We start from the raw sequence: 23,613 nt of genomic DNA, 5'->3' as shown, positions 1-23,613 counted from the left end.
TACTAAAGAGAATGCAACTCTCTCTTCCCAAAGGATTGTTAGCCACAAGCACATTTTTACACTTCATATTCTCTGGACTTAAATATTTCCATATAATAACCCATATCCAATTTAATCATACATTTTAAAATGTAGGCTAGTATTGCTAACTATATGAAATATGTTTTATATAAAAAAAAAATTAATTTAATGCTTATTTTATTTAATTGTAAGTAATGATAATGGACTTGATCTTAGTTCATTATAATAACACCGGGTCAAACCTGAACGGGATGTCTTGAGCTTTAAGAGACTGGGGTGTGTAGAGGCTCTGTGAGAAAGATCACATTTCTCACAAGATCACTGGACAAGTGGAACCACTAACAAAATAGCAAGCACTCTACCCCCTCGTGGCTGAATTTAAAACTGCACAACAGAGCCGAGAAATACAACTTCTATCTGCAGACTGTAGCACAATGATGTACTGATTGCAAGTTTGCATTAAAATCTCTTTTGCTAGTATGCAAAACGGGTAAAGAATGTGCTTCTAATTTGCGTTAGTGTATGAAGTGAAATAACTCCATCTGCATTTGGGGCCTAACTTACCTTCTTTTGTTGGCCAGGACGGGCTTTGGTCTGTGATCAGGTACTCTGCCAGTCTAATTTTTACTGTGCAGGTTTAGTGGAAAAACATGGGTAATTTGCATAAATCGTTTTTTAATCTAGTTTTAATTCAAAATACCTCACATCCGGTCTGGCGGTTGCATACAGTCTAGCCCTAAGTTTTCAACGCACCTAAAGCTCCAATCTGTCATTTGTCAGAGATGAAATGGTGAGATGCAACAAAGAGCTCTGCAGTTGACAGGCATATCAATAACACCACCACACAAATTCAGGAATATTTTTTGTATTTGAGTAAAATCTACTCGAGTACACTTTGGAACAAGAGTACAACAAAATAGAATATACTTCAAATGTTGAATATACAAACTAGATCATTCTTAACACAAACATCTTGTTCTCCCTCTTTAAGGACTAATAAAAAGCAAAAGAATACAAATGCGCAGGAAATGTATTCGCAGTGAGGATGCATGCTGCCAAACTGATCTTTCTTTCTCATTGTTTTGACCAACTGGCATCATTCCGGGATTTGGATCTGGATTTGATAACACCTAAATGGTACAACCATTTTTTGTTTTTCTTGCAGGTGATTTGAGACAACAATGCAAAAAAATTATTTGCAGTTTGTTTGCCAATAATACTGTGCTGGATACTGTGTGTGAGAAAAAAAAAAAAAAAAAAAACATTACGTTTGACTTGAAAAATTAAAAAAAAAACTAAAAAAAAATGTTCTGAGGCTGCATTGTTTATAAATTCAGTAAACTGTATAATTCATATTTACAATGTCCATTTCTTCCCTTAGTAGAACATGTTCCTGTGAAACACGGGCAGAAGTGTGCACTCACAGTGATTATCAAAAGAATCTTGCTGGTTTTGCCTTGCAATTTTAATGTTAAAGAAAAAAAACTACTTTATACAAGTTATAAAAAGTTGAATTTATCCTCCCTCAAAAGTTCACATACTTGACTACTTCATCTACTCACTCCTTAGTGTTCTGCTTAGCTGTTCTTAGTGTCAAAGTAAGATTAAAAAGAAAAAAAAGGGAGAAGTGTAGTGTTCTTTACATTGGTCCCTTTAACAACTCAATTGAAATGATGGACATCCAGATTTAATCCACATGATGTGAGAAGTGTGGTCTTTGCCTAATTTTGTTTTTTAATATATATATATAAAATGAAACCACACTGTACAAGTCAACTAATCTCCAGTTTGTACTCCAGAATGTGACAAGAGTATCTGGGGACTAGAAGTTCATTTATTATTGTTCATGACTGACGAAACGCTCTTCAGCTGTCTGCTTCGGATTGTGGTTTTGAACCTTCTTCTATCACCACTGCTGCTGCGTCCTGTGTGGGATTGTCCTGCTCAGGCTGTTCTGCCGAAGTGCTGTCGTGTTTCGACTCTGAGATCTGAGCTACGCTTTTTGCTTTTGGAGAAAGCTGACTCTGGTGAATCTGGATCTGAACTGGAACTGACGCCGGAGTTGATGCCGTCTGGATGGAGATTGGGACTTGAGTTTGCGTCTGGATTGAAACAGGGATCTGCGTCTTTGCCTGAGCTGGACTCTGTTGGGCTGGAACTGCCAATCTGACCACCTGCGTCCCTGATGCCACAGACACGGGCGTAAGGGCTCGGACGGCGAGAGGGGTGCCCATCAGATTGATGCCTGTTGGGGTGCCCGGTTTGGTTTGTAGCTGGCACTGCGTGAGCTGGGTTGCGGGGATGGTGATTATCTTGGCGAGCTGGACTGTGATCTTGTCACCGTTCTCAGCTGTGGCGGGAACCATCGTTGGCATGGTCTGGATTAGGACTTTGGGTGCATTCGCACCAGTTGCTGAGCCGGTGTTGGTAGGTGCTGTGGTGAGGAGCGAAGGGTTTGTTGACTGCACGGCCACAGTGGAGATCTTCTGTCCTAAGGAGTTTGTCATGACGACCGGCATTTGCATAGCAACCCGCACAGTCCTGGACACAAGATTATGTTTTAAAACAATGCCGAAAAATCAACATTTTTTTTAAAAACATTTTTTAACAAATTTAAATCTGGTTACCTGGGTGCATTGGCACTGGGGATAAAGGTGGTATGGGACGGCTGTGATGGATCTGTTGACGTGGAGACCGTTACAATGCGCTGAAGAGGAGTTGCATTGAGTGCAGCTTTAGCTTTTGGGGATCCCAGATGGACCACAGTCCTTCCGCCCCCTCTCAAGGTGGCAGGGGTTTTGGAGAGGTCAGCTGCCAATAGAGTGTCAGATGAGGGAGGAACGCGCTCGTAGGTCTTCTCTCCAATCACGCCATCGCCTGGGTCGCACTTATCATCATCGATGACAACAATGTCTTTAGGCATTTCCTTAAACTGATACACCAACCTCTGACCCTCTACTTTAGCCAAGATACCTCTCTGATAGTAATACCTGAGAGAGAAACAAAGACAAATACAACATTAGAACAGAGAGATAAGTTATGGAAGCCAATTACAACTGGTCAATATGGCATTTAAGCCATGCAAAACGTGTTGGAAAAAGTCATTTTAAATATCTTATGGTGTTTGCACACACAAGCTCCTCACCTGAGCGCTCTGCCCATGGTTTCATAGTTCATGTCTGGTTTGTTCTTGTGTTTGCCCCAGAGCTTTGACACGGCTTTAGAGTCCACCAGCTTGAAGATGCCCTTCTCCCTCTGTGTCCACTTAATGTATCTGGGACAGGTGTTCTTATCCTGCAGCAGGTCCAACAGGAACTCCCACAGGTATGTACTTCCTATAAGAAAACACAAAAATCACATGAGTTAAAGTTGCTGTATGTAGGATTGACAACGAGCGGTTGAACTAGGTATTGCAGTCCAAATTCGAAATATTGGAGAGGGTTTTTTCACCCGGCCCCTCCTCTTCAGAGGTAGGTTGCCAGATTGACGACAGGAACGAGCACACTTGACGATGAACAAATTGAAATATGCTGTGTTTTTCGCCAACTGGCAACTCGGGGTGCCGAAATGCAATTTGGTAAACTGTCAGTGGGCAGGTTTCACAAACCAAAACAAACACTTACATTCAGGCCCAGAACGCACATTTTTAAAGGAGAATAACTGACTGCAGCATTGTTTTTCAGATAAACAAGTATTTTAACTTAGCATGTTTCTTAAATATATGCAAACATATTATGGTATTTTTATGCTTTAGTAGTCAAAATCTTACAGCACCTTTAAGCATAATTTAAGTAATGTTTGCTAATTAACAACCTACTGACATAGCAAAACACAACTTATAACCGAACTAAGTTTCATTCAAAAAGAAATAATATTGGGGTGGATCTTACAAATCCCATCAAGAACGTCACCATCATTATATGCACATAATATCAAAAGGGTTGATAATGATTTTTTTATTTTAAACAATACTCTTATGCTCATTGTGGCTTTATTTATAAAAACACAGTAAAAACAGATATACTGTGAAACACTACAATAAAAAAACTGTTTTCTTTTTAATACATTTTTTATGTTTTTATTCCTGTGATGCTAGAGCTGAATTTTCAGCAACCATTCATCCAGTCCTCATTGTCACAGAAATGTGTTAATTATCCTAATTATTTCTGAAAACGGTTGTGCTTTTAAGATACTTTTGATGAACAGCAATTATTTGAAATTGAAAGTATAACATTTAATGCATCCTTGCTAAATAAAGTAATAAATTCCTCTCAAAAATCTTAATGACCCCAAATGAATGGTAGTGTAATCATACTTAATAACGACAATTATAAACTGTACATTTAGTACATTTGTTTCTTTCTAAAGCAATGTCAAATCTCCCAAAATTAATTTTTTCTTCACCCACTAAGCATATCATATGCATATAGCACTGAATTTATAGGACATACCTTTCCCTTCTCTGGACTTCTTCTTGATGCCCAGATCTGGAGATCCGTTTGAAATGTGATGGGGTTTGGGTTTTCGCCCAGCTGAAAGGATGAAACATATAAAGAACAGTTAATATAAAGATAAAGTCAATTAAATAAAAGTTTCAGTTAATATTGAAAAAAGCCAAAGAGAATCTACGTAAACTTGTATAAACGTAAAATTATTCATAACAGTGCTTTTCACAATAGTGTTCTCACATTTTCTTCTCTTAGTGGGTTCCGTCTCCAAAATCTCAGGTTCCTGAAGAACCGTAACCACTTCCATAGGCTCCGAGTCCTCTGTGCTGACCTCCACCACGGTCTCTGTCAGAACGTCAGGTCGCATGGCAGCATGCAGGAACTCCGAAGTGTTGACACATGGAGGCACAAACGCCTCTACAAAAGAAAAAAAAAAAGAAAAAAATCTTAGAAATGATGTTCTTCTCACTGTGTGGCTATCTACAGTCTTATTTTGTGATGTGAAAGCTAAAGTTGATGGAGGAAGAGAAAGCAGTGCTCACCTGGGCTCCGGTCTCCACGCAAGCTGGAGGGAGAGTCCATGTGCAGAAGAGCTTCAGCAGCCTCAATGGTTTTATCTGAGCACTGCACAGAGCCATGAACTGATGCTTCCACTGCAACAGACAGAACACACACAAAAAATGCTTTTGTGATTTTTTACATTTTTTTAATCCATTTCTCTTTCAGAAATAGAAACATTTTGTAACATTAGAAATTTATTTAATGCCATTTTTGATCAATTCAATGCACCTTTTCTAAATAAGTGTATTGCTATTTTATATTGAATGAATGAAACTACATTTTTTTAACAGTAGTGTACGGTAATTAAATAGAATATTTGTACACTGAGCTGCCAATAGAGGGTGCTATTGGATGGAAAACGTGCATTCAGGGTTACTTAATATAATATCCAAAACTCACACAATTTCCACAAAATGAGTGACATCATGTTTTGGGCATGAGTGACAAGAGAAAACTGTTCTAGCAATTGATAAACCAAAAACAAGATGTCCACAGAAAAGAGATTACATTTTTTTTTTTTTTTATCAAATATATTTAAAATTAATATTTTTTGCTCTTGAAAATTCTTGAATAAGTTTCATTGATGACATCCACTTAGTATGGAGACTAAATCAAGTGTGTGACTAACACATTAATATGGTACTGAAGAGCTTTAAAAACACTACCTTACAGTTAAAGAGGAGTTAAAACTGACAGCAATCTGCAATGACTGCACCAATGGAAGTCATTTATTTTCAAAGACTTGAGATGAGTGACAATGCAAGTTGAGCACTCTGAGAATGAGTGTTTTGAATCAATAAATAAAACTACAACAAATGAGTGTGAGAGGACATATAACGTAAATCCCATAAGGACTTATTACCTACGAACTGTAGACTACTAAATAGATCCAGGGGTGTCATATCTGCAACCGGTCTTCTCAAAGCCCAATTAGTGTGCTCTAAGACAGTTAAAAGCATCTGCTAACAGACAAGTCACTTCCTTGGACGCTCTTATTTAGAAACAGGTGCAGAGAGGCTGATCTCAGACAAGCAGTTCATGCATATATAGGACGGCACCTCCAGCCCTGCTCCCTTTGACGTTAACATCCAGAGCCACTAGCACCTGTGCCAGTCTATCCAATCTGCCGCTGAACTCCCATTACAACCTGAGCCTGCCCATGTTTGGCTATGTGTGTCTGTTGCTACACACGGGGGCTATCTTTAGGCAGTCCCAGTCATAAACATACACACAGTGTCCTCTAGAATGGGTGACCCAGCATGCATTTACTTCCTGTATTCTAAAAGATCTGTCCTTGGAGACAGGACACAAGTCAAAGTGTAGTTATTAACATAAAATTCTTATGTTTACATGACTACACTGCAAAGTTAATATAAGTAGACTTCTTAGAAAACAATAATTAAAGTTGCAACTATTGTTTGTAGGTTTGTTTAGTACTACACATATATATATTTTTTAGTCTATGTAGATATACTTTTAAAAGGATAGCTTGCGTAAAAAAAAAAAAAAAAAAAAAAAAATCAACAGTATATTATTTACTCACCCTAATGTTGCACTATGCCACATCATTTTTGGAAGAACAAGAGGGTGATGATTGGTAGCCATTTTTGTTTTTTATTAAAAAAATAAACAAATAAATAAATAAAGCTAAAAATAAATGTAAAAAAAAAATAATAATCAGTCACACTCTTTAAAAAATAAGCAAAAAATACAACACGTGCTTTATGCCTATAAGAACAAGGAATGAAGATTCACTTAAATGTTCATAAAATACTAGAAAAGCTGCTAAATTGCTAATCACGTCATTGTTATTGTTCGTATAATAATAAGTAAATTACCATCAGCAACAAATCAGCAAATCGTAAACAAATGACACATGAGACTGAATAGTGTGGTACTAGTTTTCTATCACTAAAATAGCGGTCCACAAGAAAGTAGTGCTGTCCCTCTTCACTTCCGTGTTTACAGTCGTCAGAGCTTTCCCTCCAGTTCTTTCTGAAGACGCTTTCCGAGCTTCCTGCCACTCAATCCCCGCCCCGAATCTGATTGGCCGCTTCTCTGATCAACGCCCCAAGAAGCAAGCTAGATAATTGGTCAGGTGTAGGATTTCGAACGCGACGCCAATACTATTGGACGACAAGTGCTGTCACTCAAAATTTAGCCAGCCCACTGGAATAACAATGCTTCCGCCATCAAATTACCTCTAAAATCTAAACATTTACAGGAAAAAAAAGTCAAATATCCACTCGACACTTTTACAGCAACACATTTAAGGTCATTAAAGACAAAGTGGAGTTTAAAGACATAATTAAGCGTTAAATATTGCTCACGGAGCTTAACATTTAGCGCTAAAATGTGCAGAGAGCAGAGCGAGCACGTTTAGATAACGGGACATCTGCGACATGAAGCAAACATGTATTTTATTACTTAAACTCAATATTGTTTGCACACATCTTAACGCCATAAATAAACTAAAACTGAGGTTGTAATGTAGTGGCTCCGCGTGATTTTTTTTTCCTCCGATATGCCATATTTCCTTTGACGATGAGGCATCAAAATAAAGCAATCGTCAAACGTAAAAGCTCTCAGACGCTATTTTATTAAGAAAACAATCCACTCAATAGATGACCTAATATTCACATTTTAGTAAGCTGTATTTAAGAGTTAAAACTAAAACTCAGTGCCCTTCCGACTCCAGACAGCGTGGCAAAGACGTAGGAAAGACAACATCTCTCCCACTTCCTGGTTTCAGAGCAGCGCACCACCTCCAGAGAAACCCGTTATTCTAACAGACTCCACATTTAAAACGCCCTCAGCGCCGTGCAAACTCAACACTGTGCACGCTGGTCACGCGCAACACAACAAACACACCTTCACGCTACTTTTCAGCACTCCAAGAAAAGCAGCTAAGAAAATTAAGCAACGCCATGCAGGTTGCCATCCAAGGTGATCACTTCCTGAAATGCCCTCCATTACTTTACAGCACAACTTCACGGATCTCAGCGCTCGCTGCGCCCCAAACAAACCAACGCTGGCGAGGCTGAACACGCGCTTTGGTCTTTTTACCTGCTCTGATAAGTAGATCGAGCTGGTTAGCGGGTCCCTCATACAGCGACGTCGCCATGTTTCGTCCAGAGGTGCAGATTCACATTGACTCGCATTGAAAGCGTTTACGGACGCATGACTCGCATATCACTCCGCCTCCACAGGAAATCTCAACAAACTCAACAGCGCACAGATCCTTCCGCGCCAAACACAGGAAATCCTATGCGCTCTCTGCTTTACGTTCGATTTACGCATTTTCCCAAAAATACTTTAAATCTTAAAAAAAAGTGCAGAATAACTAATAGTAACTAAACCAACGCACAAAAAACAAAAACAAAGTGCAGAGTAACTAATAGTAACTAAACCAACGCACATACGTATTTTAAAAGAAAAGATACATAAAATTCTCCACAGTCAAATTAGTGAAAATAACTTTTCTGAATAGACAAGTTTCGTTGCGTCGTATTTTATCTAGAGGGACATTTTCAGTTTAATATTCTTAAACATCTTCTTAATGTGTTAAAGCACTTTCACTGATATAAAAGTGTCTAAGATATATAAATAATTAAAAATAACAATTCTGAAAAGACAGTGATATTATTTTGTATTTTATTCTTATCTAGTTGGACATTCTTTATAAAATGTTCTTAAACATCTTCATATTGTCTTTTAAGCATTTTTAAACTGTTATCTCAATGTATCTGGACGAATAACAAAGGGGCGGGGTATTATGTTGTCACGTGACACTTTTAAGTACTTAGTATAAGTACCTTCTAAATATTGACATTACAAGTGACTTCTAGGTATCGACATTATAAATATTATAAGTTGTGCTGACCATATTCTGCGCAACACTTCAAATAATGTCCAAAAGAGGGCGGTATAGACCCATCACACGACAAGGCCATGGCACCAAATAAATATATATATATATAAAAACAAGATGGGGATGACCAAATGATGATGGTTTATTATTATATTTTTTTTAAAGTGACAATCTCTGATACATCAGTAAAATATCATTCTTATAACAGGCCCATTTTGATCAGAAAATGATGCAGCCCTGTGTTTGACTGATAGTAACTGTAACCAAAACAAGAAAGCTATCTTTGGGCCACATGGTTGCAAAATCATGTTTCTGTGGTTACCCTCTGAAAGGATTTATATCCCATAAATCCCAGCCCATATGGACAGTGTTCTATATACAACATATAATAACAAATACTCTGGAAGCACAAAAATAACCAAAGTATATAACCACTATCATAACTGAGACATAAGAAAGCAATGTTTAACTATTATAGTCAACCGTCTCTGTAGCATTTAATAGTCATCAATGTCCACACTAGTGTTGGGCGATATGGTCATTTTTCAAATCATCATATCATCCGCCCGTGAGATCAATGATACACGATATTATTGTGCATGTGTGGAGCAAGAGGGAGACTCTGTACTAGTCATAGCATAGGTGCACGAGAGTGAGCCAATGGAATCACCAATAATCGAAAAAATATACTTTCAAACATACTGATAAACTAACGTTAAATATAAAAATACTGTATTTAAAACGGCTAGTTCATATGTAGTCGGACACAACTGTCATACCGCGCGTCCTGTGACAAATTTGCCACATTTGCGCACAGAAGGTATCAGTCTAAATGTTCTGCAAAATCAGTCAATGGTGAAAATCATTAGTACATTTCATTTAAAGACCAACAATTTAACACTAAATATTGGACATAAACGAACACTTTAAATATAAAATATTTAAAACAGGTAAGTTCATATATTTGGAGTAAAGTTAAATTGAATGGATGCGTCAGTCATACAGGGCTCCGGACCGCGTGCCCCATGACGAGCCCGAAGCAACCCCAACAGAAACGAATGAGATGCATCCTAACATAACTGTGGCATTAAGCTCGGTTAAAGTATTGTACATATATAGGCCGTTCAGATTACTTGTTAAAGTGCAATGAAATACCTTATATCTGCAGTAGGCTACGTCTGTTTGTGCTTGGAGACTCCTTCACCGGCTCTAATCCTCATTGGCACGCATGTGTGTGAAATGCGGTGCTGAAGTGAAATAGCGAGGCAATTTGATAGCCGAATTATAATAGGCCGCCAAATAAAAATAATAATAATTATTATTATTATAATTAAATACATTAATATGAGAATGAGCCTAATATCGTCTTGACTATCGACAAATATATCTACTATCGTCGATATCTCTGACTATCGTCGATACATGATACTATCGTCTATCGGCACAACCCAAGTCCACACACAGTATTTTGGTTGGGAGATTACAAGTCATATGTTTCTCAAACATTCGCTTCATAAAGTCTCTCTGCCAAAATCAACTGCTGGAAATCACAAGATTCCAAATATTTTAATATGCAATCAGGAATAAAAAGCATTTTGTTCAAGTGAACAAAAGCACATTAAGTAAGAGTGGTAGCTGCAGTAAAGTGTGGCAAAGGGTTTTCCTGCCATTATAATGGGGAATTCAATATAGATGTGCTTTGAATAGCTAGAAGTTAATGTATAATTATTTATGCTGACACGACAGGCATGTGATCAGTTAAGGACAAAAAAACAGTTGCCCCTTGTTTTTGTAAGTGATTAGGTTGCAAATTGCAATTCTGGTTTTATTCCGATAAATTTTACATCCCTATGAGGTAGTGTGACTGTGAGCATTTATATTTAGTGTGCATACATTAAAGTTTGTGCATATGTATTTATGAAGTGATACTGAAGCATGAAAGGGTGTGTACCTTCGAATGTCCTAGTCAAGTGTTCTCATAGGTTGAGCGAAAATGAGCCAGACAGAACAGTGGTTATGTTGTAACAGTGTTCTCACCTGTCTCCAGCACTTCTGTCTCCACCTCCTGCTCCTCAGCCACTCCCTGCATCAGGTAGGTCTCATCATCGTACACCAGCACCTGAGCAGCGAAGCCCTGCTCCAACCGCGCACCGGGCACCGGCTCCACGATCACCGCAGGGTACTCCACCTCTCCTTCCACCTCTTCCTCTGTTTCACCCTCAACCTCATACACACCCTCCTCCTAGACAGAAAACAGAGTTTCCATGAACAAGAAGAAACCTAAAAACTAAAAATAAACCTTCCAAACATTCATTCTTTCAAAAAGAAAAAAAAAAATCAAGAGGTGCTGTAAAGTTTTACTGCACTATAATGAACAACAGTTTGGACAGTTCTACTAAACTCTAAAGGGCCGTTCAAAACAAGAACAAAAACCATATATTTACGTTTACACGAATAAACGATAACATTCTGTTTATTATAAGCACATGCTGAAGATTCGCTGGTGATATTTTTAATTTTCTCTAGATGGAAAAAGAATCTTTCTTAAAGTGATTCCAACTGATCCTTCGCATGGAGTTTGACTGACAGGCCATCTGACCAATCATAACGCCAAATCTGCCATTTTGTCCGACAAATAAATCAGACAGGAGAGTCGATTAACGTCGGTGGACTTGAACTTGAAAATTGGTATGTACTGACTGACATCTTTATTTGGTTGAAACAAGACATCTTCTGATGTTCATTCATGTTTATTTTGTGATATAACTGGTGAAGAGGAAGAGATCATCAGTTCACGTGCCGCTTGAACTGAGGCGCTACAGAGATCTGTCACGACACATTAAAGAGCCACAAAACAGTATTTATTGCTTGAATTTCTTTAAAAAATAACAATAACATTTTTGTTTCATGTTTATATTCATGCCAGTAGCATAATACCAGCAACATAATATAAAGGGACCAATATGCTTAAAAAAAAAATAATAATCTTACCGGTATATGGTCATCCACTGCAGTAACATACTCCACCACTGCTCCTCCACTATCTACAAGCACCACAGACGTCATCACTCATACCCCACACTCTGCTGACCCCCTGTGGCAAACTCCAGGACTGCAGTAAGACAGCAGGACAAGAGACAAAAGACATGGAGTGAAAAAAAAAGATCATTAGCACTGTAAAGAAACAACATCTCAAACATTCAAGAACCTCTTTTGCAGAGCCAAAGTGACCTGCTCTTCCGTTCTCTCAGCCTGGTTCAACAGGAAACTCACTCTTGCTAAGAAACGGTACATCAAAACAGGAAGCCTGCCTGTGAAACATTGAAGCCATGGCAACAACCAACATACTTTGGTTTGTGAAGCTGAAATGGAAATTATAACAGCTGCAAAACAGTGGCAGATTAAAAGTCCTTCTCAATACATCTTCGTAAAAAGAAAGACTGGGAGAGAAACAAGAAGCATCAGCAGGTCAGTCTAGCAGCTGAATTATTGAGTGACTTTGCAACGACGCTCCAGACAGCTAAAGTGACAGAGCACATGCACATGCTCAAACCACTGAAAACGAAAGGGATGGTTCAATGAAAATTGAAAATTCTCTTATCATTTACTCAACTCTCATGTCTTTCCAAACCTGTATGACTTATTTTATCCATGAAAAACACAAACTGAGGTTTGACAGAACATTCTAGTCATTATTTTCCATGCAATAAAAGTGAAAGTGAATGAATGCTGTGCAGCTAGAAAAAAGCAGCATAAAAGTATGCCATATGACTAGATATGAATTACAATTCCAGTAACTGAGAATTATCACCCTAAAATGCCATTTTAAGTTACCAAAAAGAGAAACTGTGAATAGGTTTATATATATATATATATATATATATATATATATATATATATATATATATATATATATATATATATTATATTATATTATATTATATTTAAGAGCTTAAATGTTATTGAAATAATGTCAACTGCAGAAAAAAAAAGATTGTAAAAAAAAAGCAAATGCTTCCAAGCAAAGACTAAATGTCCTAAACATCCATTATATTTCATTTCATCACCACAATTGACTTGTGTGCAATGTTTTAAAGTTGTGTCCCAAATAGGGCTGAAACGGTTTTTCGACATGATCAACAATGTCGACAATGAAAAAAATCATCAACAAATGTTTTTGTTGTCGAATAGTTTTTACTTTATTTAAACAGTGTAATGTTTTTATTTTATTTTACATCAAGGTGTATGCCGTGCCTCCAACTTTCTTATTTGTTTTGCTAATAGCCTAAATGTTCTATATTTCTTATTTATTTGGTGTATTTTTATTTGTTTTGTTAAAGGGGAAATTCACTTTTACATGGTGTTTGAACTTAAATGTGTGTTGGCAGTGTGTGTACACAAATACCCTATAATCATAAAAATCCATCCAGTGCTTTTTTTTTTTATAGGGGTAATTTATTTTTATATGGTTTTTTAAATTGCTTTTTTTTTCCTTTTCAAATTCTCACATATCATAATATCTTTATCAGTTTATGAGGTTAAGCCGTTCATAGATTCTTGGTGACATCACTTTGCACAAGTTGTTTCGACATCTAAAGGTGTTTTGTTGTTGGATGTAAGAATGAACATAACAGTCGTGATTTACTCCCGACATCTGAGCCGCTGAAGATGCAGTGGATTACTTTTGTTTTTTGAAGGGAGTGCGCCTCCCAAGCTGCCTAAATGTGTTTATATCTGCACAAAATAATTTTACTCTAGACTGCTTTCTGAACGAGGAATGATTCATTAAGGCAGGTTTTGCTAAAAAGTTAAAACTCAGGGATGGATCAGTACCCACTGTTCGTAATCCAGCTGCACCTCGGGAAGTAAGTCCCACATTTTATATTTTTATGATTATTTGCTAATCGCCTTTCCTCTTCCACAGAAGCGAGGGGTGGGGTGAGCAGAGCTCATCAGCATTTAAAGAGACTTGCACTGAAACGGGTCGATGTGAACAGAGCTGTTATTGACAAGGTAAAAAGGGTGTTGTTTAACTCTACTATTGAGGAATTTTAACCAAAGTATATTGCAAACATTTCATGAAGACCCTAAAGAATCATACCAACTTGTGGAAAATAGGCATCCGATGTCCCCTTTAATGAAAGTTCTATGCTTAATTTAAGCAAGTTTGACGTTGTATGGTTTTGTTGTTGTCCATTCCATCATGAGACCGGGCTCATTTAAAAGCAAAGGAAAGCGAGGAAAAGAGAGAAAACTTCAAACAAACACCCCCACCCCCCGGGTGATACCAGTATTGTCAGTATTGTTATGATTAACCAGCGGGAAAATTTTTATCATTGTCTCAACCCCAAGCTACACTATATACTTAAACTACGTAGAATGTACTGTCTAGTGTATGACATTTGGAGTCGTTTATCATCCAGCATCAAAATCTGGGAAATCCTTTCCCCTCCATTATGTAATTAATCTGTGGCCATTAAGTGCATTAAATGTCCAACTTTCAACAATTCAATTTTCAATTAAATAAGTACATAAGTACATCATCGGCCTATTTGTAGTGCACTTTTGACTGTTGAAATGTTCAGTTTAAACACACTACTTGCACTACACTACAAAAACGCATATTACAGCCAAAATTTGAGTTATTTAAAATTGCTCCCTCCACCACAGCTCTCAAATCTTATTCACATACATTCAAATAATGGCATGCATGTTGTAAGAGCTCAAATCGGCTACTTGTGTTGCTTTTTTGTTATTTTTGGATATCAAACATTAAATATAATTTTATTTTTTTGTTCACAGAAGAAACTCGTGCAGTTTTGGTATGACATAAAGCTAGGGCTGGGCGATATGGCCAGTACCAGTTTAAAGGCAGATTTTTGCTCCCAAGTGACAGTTGTAGAAACCAGACATTTTGAACACTTTTCCAGTCAATTTTCCTTAACAACATGAATACATTAACAGAAAAATTAGTTTATAAGTTTCTGCATGTTCTAATGAGTGATATTGTTCCAAATCATGAAACAGTTTGTGTTGCTGACTTTGATGACATGTATCTTCAGCCGAGTTTGCAGTGCAGGCAGAAATATTAATATTAACATTAATTTATGTTCATTATCAAAAACAGTAACATCTGTTAAAACAAATGGGTAAAACCTTATTTTTATAAGGTGAAATTTAATTATTCTGACTGTTTGTGTTTACTAACATTAACTATTGGTCTTCCACAGTAGCATATTTAGATCATGATAATCACAGTTAAAACCACATTTAGCACCTCAATACCACAGTAAAAATACAACTATATGGTTTCTGTATGTATGTATGGTATTTGTATGGAAAACTGTAGTCTAAATACATTTAGTATAAATGCACAAAAGCTATAGCTTAATCACAAAAATACTGTAATTATATTCCATTAATGCTTTAATACATGTCTAGATTAATAATATAATAACATTTGAAATGAATGCCTCACATTTCTGCCACAACAATACCATGGTGCAGTTAGTGTTACTACAGTAAATCCATGGTAAATGATAGCGATTTGTAGTTTTAAAAGCCTTTTGACTGTATCGTTGCACACAGTGTTTCTCCTGTTTATCAGCACCGTTTCTACCATGGTGCAGTTAGTGTTACTACAAATGTTTTGTTGTGCTCAGTGTTTATGTTGTTTGTGCTGTTTAGTGTGGTATTACTGAGACTTATCAATGAGTAAACGCATCTGCTCAGCTTGTGCTGTGCTGCCTATTAAACTTTGAACCGAATGGATAAATGCTCTGCTTGGCGCTGTTCAAATGACTAGCATGGTTTCATTCCGCTTTTTGTGCATAAACATTATATCAAACATTTTTAATCGAACTCGTTATCATTTTGTCAAGGAATATTTTATTGTGAATTATCGTTATCGTTTTATCATTCAGCCCAACATAAATCGAAGTAAATTAAATAATTTTCTGGAAAAAAAATAAATTAAAAATTGTAAAACTTACACCACATAAAATGTCTTCATGGCACCACAGATATATGCTTTTCCTTTCGATAATTCCAAAGAGTAAATAGAGAATGCCATACGAACAGACACTGAAGTGCTCTAATAAATTCCCTGCCTAATTGCCTCGGCAACACAGTCACAAGGTCTGCAGGGACGAAGAGGGGTGTGGCGACTAAACGTGACACACACACACTTCCTCATAGATGCATCTGGATCATGTTATCCGCAAATCACCAAATGACAAGTTTCTTTCAGCTTCCCCATTAGAGCCTTCCCCATAACTGCTGCTAAAGAACAACATATCTTGTATTTTCAGCGCAATAAATAAACAGAAACCATATAAAATTTCTGCATAGCCCACAACAACTTTCTGGCTGAATGGCATCATGACTGTATCATTACTTAAAGTTTCAATTCAACACAAGCTATGTAATTAGATAGCATCAAGGAAGTTCAAGCAGTAATTCATCTGTTTCCAACCTATTGTTCCTGGTGCAGCTGTGGAATTCCACCGTGTTCCTCTTCCATTCCAAGACATATTCCAATTCCCTAAGACATTCCTGGTCCACTCCTTGTCCTTGCAATATCTCCACATTCCAAAAAACTGACTCCAGAAAAGATAGACACCTTCCCCACAGCACCATCAGGGAAAGAGTGAGTAAAGACCGAATGAGAGAAGTGCACGTAGTCTGCACCGTAGAGTTGTTGCACACTATTGCTTTCATTTCCTGTTTTGTCGTCCACACCTGTTTCTCTACGTCTTTTTTCTTTAATGGCTCTGAATCTTTCCTTTCTCAGTCTTTCTCTCTATCATGCTCACATCTCAAGGGTGAGGCAGCGTTTGTAAGTTCGACTCAGCATTCTGTGAGGCAGGATCACATGGTCGGAGCTTTCTGAACAGGCATCACATGACCAGGGCATAACGCTGCTTTTGTGTCCTCAACAGACTCTCCAGTGATGCAACGTCCCACCTTTAGAAACACACACACACACACGCAACGGATGCCAAAATCCAGCCTCCACCCAACAGCCCTCCAGATGCAACAAATTATTCCTCAATGAGAATCTACTGGCCTGAGCTTTTTGTCAAAACACGTCATCTAACTGACAAAAGACCACTTCTGTTTTTACTATTCAGTTCAGTTCTGTAGCCTTCTTCTGCATTAAAGGGATATTTCACCATATAGGCCTATATATAGAAAACAACATATACAACTTTTTCATGGAACACATAAGGAGATATTTTAAAGAATGTTTATGCTGCTCTTAAGCATAAAATACAAGCATACAGTGACAAAAGCCTTTCAAGCTTTATAAAAGTATAAACAATGTAAAATATGCAGATTACCAATATTGCATACTGTAAGTTGTCATTCTGTAACAATTTATTGATCTAACATCTCAACAACTTGAAAACCATTGTCTGGAATAGTGCAGTATGAACATTCCGTCCAAAATCTCCTTTTACCTGTTCCACATGCAAATCATACAGCTCAATAATGGCACAATGGTGAGCAAATTAGAAGTTGACCGATTGATCGGTTTTGCCGATTAATCGGCACCGATAGCTGATTGCCGAAACTATCTGGAAAAATCCATGCCGATTTTCCAGGTTTGGCGAAAACATTGGTCTTTCTGTGGCTGTAATGAAGTCTGTACTGTATGTTTTATATAGAGAGCTATAATATACGCTTTCTCTTTGCTGTTTTTTTAAACAACGATGTTCTTTCTTTTTTATTTTGCTTTGTTTTTTATTGAAGATAATTTTTGCAAGTTTGGTGCTTAAATAAACTGTTTTAGACTGCCGCTTGAATTGTGCTTTTGCCCGGTGTGTGACTAAAATTATTGGTGAGATAATCACATGTTCTAAAATAGAAGCATATAAAGTGTGAGAGTATACATACAATCTTTATATAATTTCAATACTATGGCCTTTAATATTTGAAGATGGTCATCTTTAAGCATGACTGTTAAAAGGAAATGGAAACACTTTACAATAAGACTCCATTTGTAACTTTAATAAATGCATTGTTCCTTGTTAGAGTGTTATTTCAACATTTACTAATACATTTTAAAATTTTAAAGTTGCTTCTGTTAACATTAGATAATGAACTATGATCTAACTTTAATGATCATAATTAATGTTAATATTTTTATTCATTTACAAGGTATGGTTCAGCACCGTTTTTAATAGTAAAGAACTATGGAGGTCTTTTAATAGTAAAGAAAGGAGGTTGTGATGGACTTCAGGAGAAACTCCGTTGACCACCCCCCACTGACCATCAACAGCTCGAACGTGGAGAGAGTCAGCAGCACTAAATTCCTGGGGGTGCACATCACAGAGGATCTCACCTAGACCACCAACACCATGGTACCGGAGCATCAGAGCCCGCTCCGCCAAACTGCATAACAGCTTTTTCCCCCAGGCTGTGCGAGCCCTGAACTCAAATTACCCCGCCCTCCTCTGAAACCCCACACAAACCCTCTACCTCCTGAAACATGGACCATCTCCCCTCCTACACCCTCCAAACCTTACCACATCACAGAAAAACTGTCTGAAACTTTTTTTGTGTGTGTGCAAATCTCCTCTTTGTGCACAAGACACTTTTCACACACACTGCTGTGTGTACATAATCCCACATGAGACTCAAATATGTGTATGTTTACATGCTCGTGCACTTAAATCATCTTGCACTATTCCCCAGCCAGCTGCTTGACTTACAATGTTTCTCTTTGCACATGTACAGTATTCTGTGAAGCATTCGTATAATCTATATATTCTTCTTTCTCAGTCTATGTATAGGTAAACATTTATATATAGTATATTCATATTCAAAATCTGTCAGTAGGTTAGTTGTGTATAGGTACAGTGTTTATGTGTAGCATTTGTATAGTTTGTATTTTGTTTTTGTTTTTTAGTTTATGTATAGGTAGACATTTATATATAGTATTTAAATTCAAAATCTGTCAGTAGGTTAGTTGTGTATAGGTATAGTATAGGGCTGGGCGATATATCGCATGCGATTGTCACGCGCATTTCATCAGTAAAGCCGGTTCCCTTATTACCGCTAAATCTTGCATTACCTGCTTTCAAATGGAGCGGCATTTAATAGACAGAGCCGTAGTTCACTGACAAGCTATGCAATATCGCGTTCGTTATCGCAGATGAATCGCCTTTGATAATGAACGCGATATTGCGTAGCTTGTCAGTGAACTACGGCTCTGTCTATTAAATGCCGCTCCATTTGAAAGCAGGTGATGGAGATTTAGCGCTAATCAGGGAACCGGCTTTACTGATGAAATGCGTGTGACAATCGCATGCGATATATCGCCCAGCCCTAGTATAGTATTATGTGAAGCATTTGTATTTGTATTTTTTAGCTTATGTATAGGTAAACTTTTATATATAGTATATTTATAGTCAAAATCTGTCAGTAGGTTAGTTGTGTTTAGGTTTATACTGTTTTACTTCATTGTTGTATGTCTGTATTTATGTAGCATCGTGGTCCTCTGAGGCACGACATTTCTTTCCACTGTATGTCCACACATGTAGCGGAATGACAATAAAGCTCAACTTGAACTTGAACTTAATGCACTATTTTATTTTTTGTTCAGTATCCATTTTAAAAACTATCGGTCGATTAATTGGTAACGGTCAGTGTGGTCCTACGGTCGACCACTAGAGCAAATAATGACAGAAATGGTATTATTGATAGAACTCTTCATTTAATATTCACTAAATATAGCAACAAACTACTCCAAGGACAAATATATATATTAGTAAAACTGATATGGTGGTTCTTTTTTTATATAATGAGCCAGTCACACAAAACTGCAGATGGCAAACAGGGGGAACTGTGCATGAGTCAGTGGGGGTCAAATATTTGAGCCAAACACTGACCAAATGTTGACTGACCTTGTATAAAATTGGTTCACAAAGCAGATAAATTGTCCCACACTCAAACACAGATATTTGATGACTAAAAATTAAATGGCAGGTTTTATGGTCAGCCTCCCACAGTCCACCACAGCAGTGCACAGAATTTAAAGTAAGAAATTATTAAAATAAAAATCCAAAATTAAAGTATTTTATATGATTTAATAAAGCACACCTAAATTATCACTAGAAAGTTATCTAGAAAGTCCAACTTCTCGTGAGGCATTATCGTGACAAAACGTAAAACATCAAGTAAAAATCATGCCACAAAAAAAATTAACTGAAAAACACAGAAAGGATTTTTAAGTCACTAGATATCCCTCAGAGTACAGTTAAATCAATAATTAAGAAACAGAACATAGATGGCACAGCTGAAAAACTATGTCCATGCCGATGTAAACTGCATGGGAGCAAAGGCTTTACATTTATTAATTCTAGTTCCAAAGAGCACTGAACCACGCCTCACTAATTGATCTCGGAGCATCTGGAAAAGCAAGGAAAACCAGTTTGATCCAGTTATAATTTTTCTTGTCAACATGAAATCCAAATGTTTACCCTATAATTTTTTTTGTTGCAAAATCTTGATGTTTTCAGAGTTCAGAGCATGTGAGAAAGTCAATTTTCGTTATTATTCAAGAGCTTATTATTCAGTCTTGTTCAGTATTATTCATCTGACATGCCTATTTGCATTTAAAAATCATCCTATGATAAGTCCGAGTCAGTTTAGTGGAACACTGAGGACTGCAGAAAAAAACTGCACAATTCAATGAAAGCACAAACAGAAACTCACCTGGGTATTCAGTCTGAAACCCTGCAACGTATGCATACAGGACATAATCCATCGCACAGAAATGTGCTTTTACACTCCACCCTCATATGAATTAATCTCTCCACCATTTGACCTGTCCATGCATGCTCATTTGTCTCAATAACCCATCTTTTTGCTGCTTTAAGAATATTTGTCATCGTATTGTGATATGGAAGCAGACATGTAGGAGATGTAATTCCTTATGGAGAAAAGAAATCTATTCAAGGTCCTGCACCTTTCACAGACCTTATCGGTTGAAATCAGCAACTGCTGATTAGATAGATCAAAGTCCACCGTCGTTGACTTCAGCACTTCCCGTTACTCTCAGTAGCCTAAATCAAGGGTTTTCAATCTTTTAAATACCACTAATTAGAGCATCCTTGTGTGAGAGACATCCATCCAAAGATCCAAATCTTTGTATAAAGACTGAATTAATATTGTGAAAAACTGATGTTAAAAATGTGTCTAACGTTGTTTGGAAAATATTTAGTTTTTATTAAGTTACCTTTTTACTTCATAGTAATGTATTTATTTATTTACTCATTTATTTTAATCTAATTTTTATTTAGCATTTACTTATTTATTTTAATTGAATATTTATTATTTACACAATCTGTTTTTATGTAATGTTTATGAATTTATTTTAATCAAATTTTTAATTATTTTATCTTTTTTTTTCCAATTCATCACAGTACTGTATTTATTTAACCTAATTTTTATTATTTACATAATCTAATCTATTTTTAATCTATTGTTTATACATTTATTGTAATCTAATTGTTGATTATTTTAATCTTTTTTTATTCATTACAGTACTGTATTTATTAATTAATTTACTCATTTCTTTTAACCTAATTTTTATTTACTCATTAATGAGTATTTACTCTATTTTCATCTAATTTTTAATCTAATGTTTATTCCTTCATTTTAATCTAATTTGCTTATTTTAATGTTATTTTTTATTTTTCTATTTAACACAGTACTATATTTAATCTATTTATTACTTTTCTGTAAACATTTCTATAGACCCTCAGCAGTTATCTGCGACCCCTTGGGGGTCCCTGAGCCCCAGTTTAAAACCCCCTGGTCTAAATGTAGCTAAAGATCAGTGGCCTAGCCCTAGATAAACTAACATCATGTCTTGCCAAGGGAATTGATCAAACCCTATGAAAAAAAGTCTGTGGCATGATTTCAACACAAAAAATAATGCCTTGCATATGAGATCTTACCAGAGGCGTGCACTTCACTGTAACAGTGTTACATGCCAGCAAATACAATCCTGACATTTACCATGAGAATGCGTGTAAAACACTGTTTACCCAGTGACTACAACAAAGCCCTGATCCTGCTGTACTCTCTCCAAATAAGTGGGCGTTACAATATAAACACTGAAGGAAATACCACACACCAATGTTATCTCGGTTCCTTAAAAGGGAAACCATCATTTCAAGTATCCTTGTGCTCTTTAAAGAAAAAAAAAAAAAAACAGTTTTCCTCGCTTATAGTTACTTACAGTTGTCAACTCTTTGCAAACATTTAGCTTAGCCAGCCAGCAAATACGGCACAGAGGAGCTCACAACACAACAAATATAGACACTTCTAAACAGATAAACGATAAAACATGTGACTACATATTGGAGTTACTCTGTACTGTAAATCGAAACTAAAACGCACCGTAAAGTGCCCCATTAGCTTCATTACACAGAGCTAAGCTAATATAACCGCATAGTCCCTGCTAATGCTTCTTTGTGGCATGGAATACATAAAAGTAGATTTCTTACCTTGAAAAGCTGATTTTCCAGATGAAACCCACACTCTGTGCTTGTTTGTTTTAGACAAACTTAAGTAACGCTGAGAGTTTGGTGGCTGTGGTGGGTGAGAGTCCGTCAGACTGTGGCCGTTAGCGGCTAAGCGCTAACACTAACACACTGCTCATCACATACACACATACACGGGTCTAAAGCGACACACCGAACTACACTAAATGATGGGCCGCTAACACAAGACCACTTGTCCAAGTCAACTCAGTCCCTTAAAATGCTGGAGCAGAGAGGACATGGAGGGGATGTGTTTGCAGACAGAAGATCCAGGTCAGTGTCATGATGTAGTAGAATGACAACGAACGAGCGAGAGAGAGAGAGAGAGAGAGAGAGAGAGAGAGAGAGAGAGAGAGAGAGAATTTTGTGCAACAGCGACACCAGCAGGTAAAGTTAAAGTCCGCGTCTCTCTCGCCAACCCTGAGCCCATTACATTTCGACCGATTTCGACAGACCTCCCTAAAGCGTGGGGGGAGTTTGGTGGGGGTCATCGAAATGAATGGGGGGGAAATCATGTGAGAGAGAAAAGGCAATGCCTCTATCGCCAAATGACTGGATCTGACTAGTTGATGAACCCAATAATTAAAAAATAGTTAAAAGTTACCTATTAAAAATAATAGCTGACCATACGTTCACGAATAAAATATATTATTTAAATTGTTACTGCGTTGAGTTATTATTTTGGAATAAATGTAAAATGCTTAAAAACCCTAACTTAATGAGATTCAAACTTGGCTTTAATAAACAGAATATTGATTACATTGTTCATGTAAACATATAAAATACATTTTTTTTTGTTTTCTGGTAGTGTAAGTAATGTTTATTTAACCAAGAACATGTGACTGGGACAGGAATTTACATTTAATTAAAAAAAGGACTGGCTCCTCATTTCAGATCACCACTACACACCACTGATATAACCATATTAATATTCATGTTCTCGTTTTATTAAATAATGCCTTTCTTGGTAATTTTATTTATTTATTTATTTGTGGAATGAAAAAAAAACCACATACATGTAGCGCCACCTGCTGTTTGACTTCTGATATAATTAAATACATACATTGATACATAATTTCTATCGTAACAGTTATAACAATGTCAAACACAAATTAGTTTATACTAAAATAGCACTACATTTATGGATTTAGCAGAT

At 36.8% G+C, this 23,613-nt stretch overlaps 1 protein-coding gene across 8 annotated transcripts; it reads right to left on the bottom strand.

The window, feature by feature from the left end:
• Window positions 1-870: 870 nt before the first annotated feature.
• LOC109079158 (ETS-related transcription factor Elf-2-like) lies at window positions 871-22,776 on the bottom strand. 8 transcript variants are annotated; one of them, XM_042723818.1, is made up of 10 exons: window positions 22,422-22,776; window positions 12,110-12,212; window positions 11,893-12,013; window positions 10,939-11,143; window positions 5,012-5,122; window positions 4,710-4,886; window positions 4,473-4,553; window positions 3,167-3,356; window positions 2,649-3,011; window positions 871-2,562 (listed from the first exon to the last, which is right to left on the bottom strand). In XM_042723818.1, the coding sequence occupies exons 3-10, from the start codon at window positions 11,965-11,967 to the stop codon at window positions 1,887-1,889; spliced, it is 1,878 nt and encodes a 625-aa protein (XP_042579752.1). In that variant the 5' UTR covers window positions 11,968-12,013; window positions 12,110-12,212; window positions 22,422-22,776; the 3' UTR covers window positions 871-1,886. The 8 variants fall into 8 exon arrangements, with proteins under 8 accessions (XP_042579752.1, XP_042579897.1, XP_042579826.1 ...); XM_042723963.1 differs by having other exon boundaries at window positions 12,133-12,212; XM_042723892.1 differs by having other exon boundaries at window positions 12,110-12,179.
• Window positions 22,777-23,613: the final 837 nt, after the last annotated feature.

This window comes from Cyprinus carpio, chromosome A1 (genome assembly GCF_018340385.1).
Source record: "Cyprinus carpio isolate SPL01 chromosome A1, ASM1834038v1, whole genome shotgun sequence".
NCBI lineage: Eukaryota > Metazoa > Chordata > Actinopteri > Cypriniformes > Cyprinidae > Cyprinus > Cyprinus carpio.
The sequence above is the reverse complement of the archived record's forward strand: the minus strand, read 5'-3'. Positions and strand labels throughout refer to the sequence as shown.

Bases quoted from the DNA above. Each gene is read 5' to 3' on its own strand.
- LOC109079158 (XM_042723818.1), bottom strand. From the start codon at position 11,967: ATGACGTCTGTGGTGCTTGTAGATAGTGGAGGAGCAGTGGTGGAGTAT. The intron at 11,144-11,892 runs GTAAGATTATTA...TTTTCTGTCTAG, and splicing joins CAGTGGATGACCATATACCG to GAGGAGGGTGTGTATGAGGT. The intron at 4,554-4,709 runs GTGAGAACACTA...TCATCCTTTCAG, and splicing joins ACCCACTAAGAGAAGAAAAT to CTGGGCGAAAACCCAAACCC.